An 8,424-nucleotide genomic window follows, 5' to 3' on the forward strand; every position below is an offset into this window, starting at 1 on the left:
ATTTTAGAGGTTCCAAAGAAATATATTAAAATATATATAAAATGTAATGTGTTAATATATTGATTGATTTTTATTTAGTTATACTTATAATTTCAAAATTCACTTATAATATTGAAAGATGACCTTTAATATGTATTTTAGGAGATTTATTTAATATTTCTACTATTATTCGAAAACAAAATTAAAAATAAAATAACAAATTATAATGCCCTTCAAGCTGTAACACTGTGTAGCACCACGGTTTCAACAGTCAGACCAGGCCCAAACCCGAACAACACACCCCATTCAAGCCCCTCACCTGGGGTTTTAAGCCCATCCTCTATGGACTTTTTCCTCATTTCATCTAAAATGAACAACACAGTTGCACTGGACATGTTACCATACTCACTAAGCACATGTCTTGAGGCCCGCAGTTTTTCGGGCTTCAGACCTAACTTCAATTCAATTTGGTCAAGAATTGCAGGTCCACCTGGGTGTGCAATCCAAAATATGGAGTTCCAATCTGATATCCCCAGTGGGTTAAAGGCCTCAACCAAGCTTTTCTCAATGTTATTTGAGATAAGACTAGGAACCTTCTTTGAGAGCCGTATTGTAAGCCCAACTTCACATATATGCCCCTCAATATTCCCTTCACTATCAGGTATAATTGTTTGCGATGCTGAGACTAGTTCAAACAATGGCTTCTCAACCCCAACCAACGGGTCCGAACCAACTACAACTGCAGAGGCTCCATCACCAAATAATATCTGGCCCACATTACTGTCAAAATAGGTTTCACTAGGCCCACGAAAATTAATGGCACTAATCTCGGTACACACGACGAGTACTCGTGCACCTTTGTTGTTCTCTGCTAGATCCTTGGCTAGGCGAAGCGATGTGCCGCCGGCAAAACACCCTTGTTGGTAAACCATGATGCGCTTGACGGATGGGTTTAGGCCCAAGAGCTTAGTGAGCTGGTAGTCAGCTCCGGGCGCATCCACTCCACTGATGGTGCTGAAAACTAAGTGGGTGATTTTGGACTTGGGCTGGCCCCACTCTTTGATGGCCTTGTTGGCTGCTTCTTTGCCTAGCTTTGGAACCTCAGCTATCACTATCTCTTGCCTAACATCTAGTGATGGGGCCATGTACTCACTCATGTTAGGGTTTTGTTTAAGGTGCTCCTCTGTCAAATACAGGTATCTCTTCTTGATCATGGATTTGTCACCTGCCAAAAAAGAAACAAATTAATGCATGCGAAAAAGGAAAAAAAAAAATAAAAAATTATTTGCTCATCTAAATATGAATGCTTATTACAGAAAAGCTGTCTAGTTTTTTTTTTTTTTTTTTTTCCTCTCTCTCTCTCTAATAACAACAAGCCGGTTTCATTTCTTGTTAATTGGTATTTCAATGCACAAAGAGTTGGCCCTACAATCTTATGTTTATATTCTTATAAAACCTTCAAATATTGGTGTATGCATATCTATAATTTTGATTTATAGGAAATATTGTTCTCACTTTTTATTAATTTGCAACTGTGCTACAAGTGTTAAAGACTGTCAAATTACTTCATTTTTAATTTTAAATTTGTAATTGAAATGATAGATGTCCTTGTCAAGACTATTTCCAACATAAAATAAGTATATTGATAATGATCAAACTAATATATATATATATATATATATATATATATATATTTATTATTTATAAAAAAAATGCATGTATGCCCACATGCTTGCATATAACATGACATTAATGAACAAAATTAACGATGATGAATCAGAAAGAGGGAGCTACAAATGGTCTTGAATTTTTTTTTGAGATCCGTCTTGTGGTCACTGTTGGTGATACGGAAGTAGTAATCAGTAAATGTGCTTTGGTCGATAGCATTTGGTGGAGTGGCCGTCCCTATTGCCATGATCGTGGCTGGGCCTTTGGCTCGCTGAGCCTCACGAATTTCATCCACTGTCACCATTTTTCAGAGGCTATATTATGAAGCGGTTGATCACTTTGTAGTAAAGACTAGGAAAGCGTGCTATAAAATGCTTTTCTACACACACACACACATATATATATATATATATATATATATGGTCAGGAAGCAAAGCTAATCGTATATACATATTAATCGGGGGCGGAGCTATGTCCCAACGATTGTTTTCTGGCTCCGTCCGTGTATATAATAGGAAGAGCAACAGTAAAAAATGGAAGAAAATCAGAGAAATGCAAAAATGAAAGGAAAAACAGCTATTTTAATTTCTTTATTTTCTTTTTCAAGATGGATGAAATTTATAATTATAATATTGCATTATATTCATAGATGTTAAATCAAGCTATTATGGAATTTTTAATAAATTTTCGGCTGGAATTCTGATGGTTACCGGGTGATGTACTGATATTGTATTACAAGATGTGGATTCGTTGAAAGGTGTATTCTGTTTAATTATATGGGAATTTAATTAGTTTAGAGCACCTTAATTGGCTGACAGGTGGATGAGTCAATTTGATACGTCTATGTGAACAGGTTATATGGGCCGGTTTTATGTACTAAAATATTTTGTAATGATCATATTAGCCGTTAAATGTATAGATCTAATAGCGAATAATTAATGTAAATTTCTATAACTCTTAAATGTTTATTATTCATTTTTGAATATATCCAATCATAAACCAAGATGCTTTGTTAAAATTTTTTATCAAATATTTTGATACGTCGAATACTTCCTTATGTATATACATCCACTCTACAAACTATATCATTAATATTAAAACAAAAAAAGTCATCAAATTAATCATTCAATCAATATCGTTTTCTTTCCAAGAATGATTAATTTTAAAATTATTGTTTTCTTTTCTCCCCAACAATATTTTTTTAAAAAAGTAATATTATAATTCAATATTGTTTTCTTTCCAACAATGATTTTTCTTATTTATTATTGTTTTTCTCTCCACGAATGATTTTTTTCTTTTTTGGTAATATTGTTTTCTCTCCGACAGTTTTTTTTTTTTTTTTAAAAAAGAAAAATTACCATGGCATATAGATTCAAATTCAAAAGGCAAGGCAATAATTTAAAACAGCTGTGTAGGTATGTATAACCGTTTACAACTTATATATAACAGGGGAATAGCACGACGGATCCTAAAGCCTAGATATGGCATCGACATCTGGGCTATCCTATGGGACAGCATAGATGAAATCATAAATAATATATTTGATTGACTATAAAAATATAACATTTATATAAATAATTTTGTTTTCAAAATTTAAGACACAAAGTTTTATTATTAGATTTTTAATATTTTATTTTTAATAATTCTACAAGCATGAAAATATTAATTAAACTTATTTACAAAATAATACATATTAAAATATTATTAATTAACATATTTATATATTTTGAATAAATAAATTTTTGTACAGATAAATGAATAAAAAAATAAATTAATTATATATTATTATATTAATAAATAATTTTAATAAATATTATAATTAATTTATAATTAATTTTTTTTATTTTAGCCACAAAGCTCTCAGTCGCATAAAAGAGGCTAACAGATCAAAACCAGAATCTAAACCATTTATTTTTTATTTTTATTTTTTTCGCCCATGAAGGCTTTTTAGCAGTTGCAGTTGGCATTTCTAGATTTAAGAGAAACAATATTATTATTATTATTATTTTATAAGTAACGCTATTAATATTATTTTATTATTATTGAATTTTGAACAAAATTTCAAATGGAATCCTGGTGGCTGCAGTGTGATCTATTTATACGCTCGCGCGCGCTTGTGTGTGTAGATATATATAGTTTTTTTTTTTTTTTGGTCAATTTTAGAGAGAGAGAGAGAGAGAGAGAGAGAGAGAGAGAGAGAGAGAGAGAGAGAGAGAGAGAGAGAGAGAGAGTTTGACAGTTCTAATATTATATATAGAGTAGGCAATCATAGGTTTATCGAACAAAAGTTGGAACAATTCATTAAAAAACAATAAAAATAAAAAGGCACATAAAATGAAACACATTATTCATCGTTAAACAAAACACAACCTACAACATCCAAGGTTTCCCTCAGAATTCCCACAGAAGGTTCAAAGTGAAGACTGGTTCCAACAAGCCTAAGCCACCATAAAATAGCAAATTATAAAAAAAAAAAAAATAAAAAAAAATAGAGAACCATAAAAACAGTTAACAAACAACACCCCTCAAATTGCCACACTGTGCAGCACAACTGTTTCAACAGTAAAACCAGGCCCAAATCCAAACAACACTCCCCATTCCAGCCCCTCCCCAGTTGTCTTGAGCCCATCCTCCATGGACCTCCTCCTCATCTCATCCAAGATGAATAGTACTGTGGCACTGGACATGTTACCAAACTCGTTAAGCACGTGTCGTGTGGCTCTTAATTTTTCGGGCTTCAGGCCCACCTTGAGCTCAATTTGGTCAAGAATTGGTGGCCCACCTGGGTGTGCAATCCAAAAAATGGAGTTCCAATCCGATATACCCAATGGGTTGAAGGCCTCCACCAGTATTTTCTCAATGTTGTTTGAGACCATATAAGGAATTTTCTTGGGCATGATTTGCAATGTAAGCCCTATTTCACGTAAATGCCCCTCAATAGCCCCCTCACTATCAGGAAGAATAGTTTGGGCTGTTGAAACCAGTTCAAACATGGGCTTCTCAACCCCGGCTATCGGATCCGAACCGACTATAGCGGCAGCTGCTCCATCTCCAAACAAGATTTGGCCCAAATTACTATCAAAATGAATATCACTGGGCCCACGAAAATTGACGACGTTGATCTCCGAACACACAACAAGTACACGTGCACCTTTGTTGTTCTCGGCCAGATCCTTGGCGAGGCGGAGCACCGTGCCTCCGGCGAAACACCCTTGTTGGTACATCATGGTGCGCTTGACGGAAAGGTTTAGGCCCAAGAGCTTAATGAGCTCCAAATCAGCTCCAGGCATGTCCACACCATTTGTGGCGGAAAAGACCAAGTGGGTGATCATGGACTTGGGCTGAGCCCATTCATTGATGGCCTTGATGGCTGCTTCTTTACCTAGTTTTGGAACCTCAGCTACCACCAAATCATGCCTAGCATCCAGTGATGGTGCCATGTACTCGCACATACTTGGATTTTGTTTAAGTATCTCCTCCGTCAAGTACATGTATCTCTTCGTGATCATAGATTTGTCACCTGTAAATAATCAATGCATGCAAACAAGAAAAATTCCCAAAAAAAGAAAAACAAGTTATTATGTCGGTATGGTATCAATACATACATATATATGCATATATATATATATATATATATATAAATGTTGGTATATATTTATAATATATATGTATTATATGTTTGGTAAACATGTTCATTCTCATTCATGAACGTACACATTAATCAAATCTTTTGTTCTTTCTTTTCTATTACCATTTTTTTCCATCATTGGTATGATATTTTCCATTTAAAATATTAACAAAAAGAAATTAACTATGTAAATTTTTTTTTTAATAAAATAAAATTCTATCGCTAATAAACTCCGAATAATGATGGGAAAATCGAAATTGAGGATCTCCTTCCTTTATGTATATAAGATCTATCATGTTGGTTAGTAATTTAAAACCAAAAATATATAGCACTTAGCCACTTAACACTGTTACTTAGGGGATAAAAATATATTCCAAACTTATCAGGAAATATATAACATAATATAATATGAAAATAGGTAAGCAAAGCATGCATGCAGCATGCATGTCCATGATATTAGCTGATATGAATTGATGATAACGACTGGGCATACAAATGCTCCTGAATTTCTCTTTGAGCTCTGTCTTGTGGTCGCTATTGGTGATGCGAAAGTAGTAATCCGTAAATGTGCTCTGGTCGACAAAATTCGGTGGATTAGCCGTTCCGATGGCCATGATCACCGCTGGACCTTGTGCTCGCTGAGCCTTGCAGATCTCGTCCACGGTCAACATTTTCAAAAGCCTAACTATATGGACCTGTTGCTTACTTCGTAGTAAAGTGATTAGAACAGAGAGGTTGATAATACATGTAAGATGTTATTGCGATTATAAGGAAGCAAAAGTTGTGTTTATATATAAAGCAAAAAAGCAGAGCAGAAACTATAAAAACAAAACGGAAAAAAAATAAGTAAATAAAATAAAATAAAGAAATGGTAGAGGGAATTGGAACTACCAACAATTTGTCAGAGGTGTCAAAAAAAATAAAATAGATATATATATATATATATATATCTACTACAATATGTTTATCTACAAATAAAATGTCACAATTTTATTGGTTTATATTAATTTACTTTTCCTTTTAAAGGAAAAAAACTTGCATATATTTCCTTTTCATTTTTTTATAGATATTTTATATTACTTTTAAAGTTAAACATTAATTGTAGAGTTTTTAAATAAAAAATTTCAACTTGGGAATCGTAGTCTATTGTGATCTGTTCGAGATGTGGAAAATATGGTAATTTATGATAAATTAATTAAATTAGCAGTAGTTGTGGGTTAAAGCAGCTTTATGCAGTTGCCACGTGGATGAGTCATTTTGACAGGTGTGTGGACAAGTCATATTGTGATGTCAGACTTGAAAGTAATTGGATGCATGGCAATCCTTTGATCATTAATTTCTCTCCAGAGGTTTTTTTTTTTTTTTTTTAAATACCCAAAAAAAAAAGCGTGTATTTTATTATTATTATTATTATTATTTTATTATCTAATATCAAGAAAGATGTAAAAGAAAATAATAATAAATAAAGAAACAAAAATGCCAACCAGATAATTTGACTTGTCCATACACGTGTCTTGAACTCTCATTTTCGAAAAAGAAGAATACATAAAAATTATTTTTTAATATTGAAAATCAATAATGCTAATTTTGCTACGAGAACAAGACTGGAATCTAATATTCTTTTTTTTTCTTTTTTGGCTGAGGTCCATAGGCTTTTTGGCAGTTGTAGTTAGAGGCTTTTTGGCAGTTGTAGTTGACATTTCTAAATTTAAGAGAAAAATTAATTTAGATGTTTTTTTATTTTACTATGAAAGGACGTGCATAATGCTTTTAAATCCTCAAACAGTACTTTTTTACTTTCTAGGAAGTCCTTTAGACAAACGCTACAGCCCCCCAAAAAATAAATAAATAAATAAAGAAGATTTTACAAGCTACTTGTTGATTTGCTATTTTCTTATAACTATTTTGTTTCTTGGTTTTATTTGTTTCTAATTTCTTTTGAACTGTTTTGTTCATAATTTAAATTAATTATTTGATAATTTTGTACTTAATGATAGGTCAATTAGTCCTTCGAATAGATATACTTTATCTCCCCAATGTTCTAAAAGTTTATTGACTGTTTAGTATATATATCTTATTCATAATCTTTATGAGGAATAAATAGTTTTGCAAATCTATTACAAAATGTGGAACCAATTAGTCTACTTGGGTTTCTAATATTTTATTTTTGGGAACAATTCTAAGCCACACAACTTTATAAGAACTAAAGCAATTATACTTTCTTTCACATAAAATGGAACATATTATTCATCATCATTTTATAGAGTTGCTACATAGTTCCTTTTGCCTCTTATAAAATGTAGTAAATACATGAAATTAAAGAAAACACCAACCACTGCACCAAGGTAAAGTGCAGACAAATACGTAATACAACCAAATAATTGAACAAACAATCCCTTTAAGCTTCCACACTGTGGAGAACCACGGTTTCAACGGTTAGCCCAGGCCCAAATCCAAACAGCACTCCCCATTCAAGCCCTTCTCCAGTGGTCTTCAAACCATCCTCCCTGGACTTCTTCCTCATCTCATCCAAAATGAACAACACACAGGCACTGGACATGTTACCAAACTCGCTAAGCACATGTCTTGTAGCTCGTAGTTTTTCAGGCTTTAGACCCAACTTGATCTCAACTTGGTCCAGAATTGCAGGACCACCTGGATGGGCAATCCAAAAAAGAGAGTTATAATCTGAGATACCCAATGGCTTGAAAGCTTCAACCAAGCTTTTCTCTATATTCTTAGAAATAAGCCCAGGAACATCCTTGAGGAGATGAAATGTAAGCCCAACTTCACGAAGATGCCCATCGATAGCACCATCACTGTCGGGAAGAATTGTTTGGGCTGCTGAGACCAATTCGAACAGTGGCTTCTCGACCTCAGGCACCGGGTCGGAACCGACAATAATAGCAGCAGAACCATCACCAAACAAAGCTTGGCCCACAAGACTATCAAGATGGGTATCACTAGGCCCACGGAAAGTAACCGCGGTGATCTCGGAACACACAACTAGCACACGAGCACCCTTATTATTCTCAGCAAGGTCCTTAGCAAGTCGGAGCACCGTACCACCGGCGAAACAGCCTTGTTGGTACATCATGAGACGCTTGACAGAAGGACGTAGGCCCAAAAGCTTAGTGAGCTGGTAGTCG

The 8,424-nt window shown here is 33.8% G+C and overlaps 3 protein-coding genes across 3 annotated transcripts in view; all 3 read right to left on the minus strand.

The window, feature by feature from the left end:
* Nucleotides 1–212: 212 nt before the first annotated feature.
* Nucleotides 213–1,951, minus strand: LOC107422583 (chalcone synthase 1). The gene is made up of 2 exons (XM_016032049.1): nucleotides 1,774–1,951; nucleotides 213–1,204 (listed from the first exon to the last, which is right to left on the minus strand). The coding sequence occupies exons 1-2, from the start codon at nucleotides 1,949–1,951 to the stop codon at nucleotides 213–215; spliced, it is 1,170 nt and encodes a 389-aa protein (XP_015887535.1).
* A 1,997-nt stretch (nucleotides 1,952–3,948) lies between these two features.
* On the minus strand, nucleotides 3,949–6,021 carry LOC107422582 (chalcone synthase 1). The gene is made up of 2 exons (XM_016032048.3): nucleotides 5,769–6,021; nucleotides 3,949–5,167 (listed from the first exon to the last, which is right to left on the minus strand). The coding sequence occupies exons 1-2, from the start codon at nucleotides 5,944–5,946 to the stop codon at nucleotides 4,173–4,175; spliced, it is 1,173 nt and encodes a 390-aa protein (XP_015887534.3). The 5' UTR covers nucleotides 5,947–6,021; the 3' UTR covers nucleotides 3,949–4,172.
* A 1,472-nt stretch (nucleotides 6,022–7,493) lies between these two features.
* Nucleotides 7,494–8,424, minus strand: part of LOC107422581 (chalcone synthase 1) — a 2,252-nt gene continuing 1,321 nt past the window's right edge. Inside the window, exon 2 of the mRNA XM_016032047.3 lies at nucleotides 7,494–8,424. This exon is cut by the window's right edge and continues 241 nt beyond it. Within this exon, the coding sequence (XP_015887533.2) occupies nucleotides 7,674–8,424 (751 nt within the window). The 3' untranslated portion in view covers nucleotides 7,494–7,673.

This window comes from Ziziphus jujuba, chromosome 3 (genome assembly GCF_031755915.1).
Source record: "Ziziphus jujuba cultivar Dongzao chromosome 3, ASM3175591v1".
In the NCBI taxonomy this organism is placed as follows: Eukaryota; Viridiplantae; Streptophyta; class Magnoliopsida; order Rosales; family Rhamnaceae; genus Ziziphus; species Ziziphus jujuba.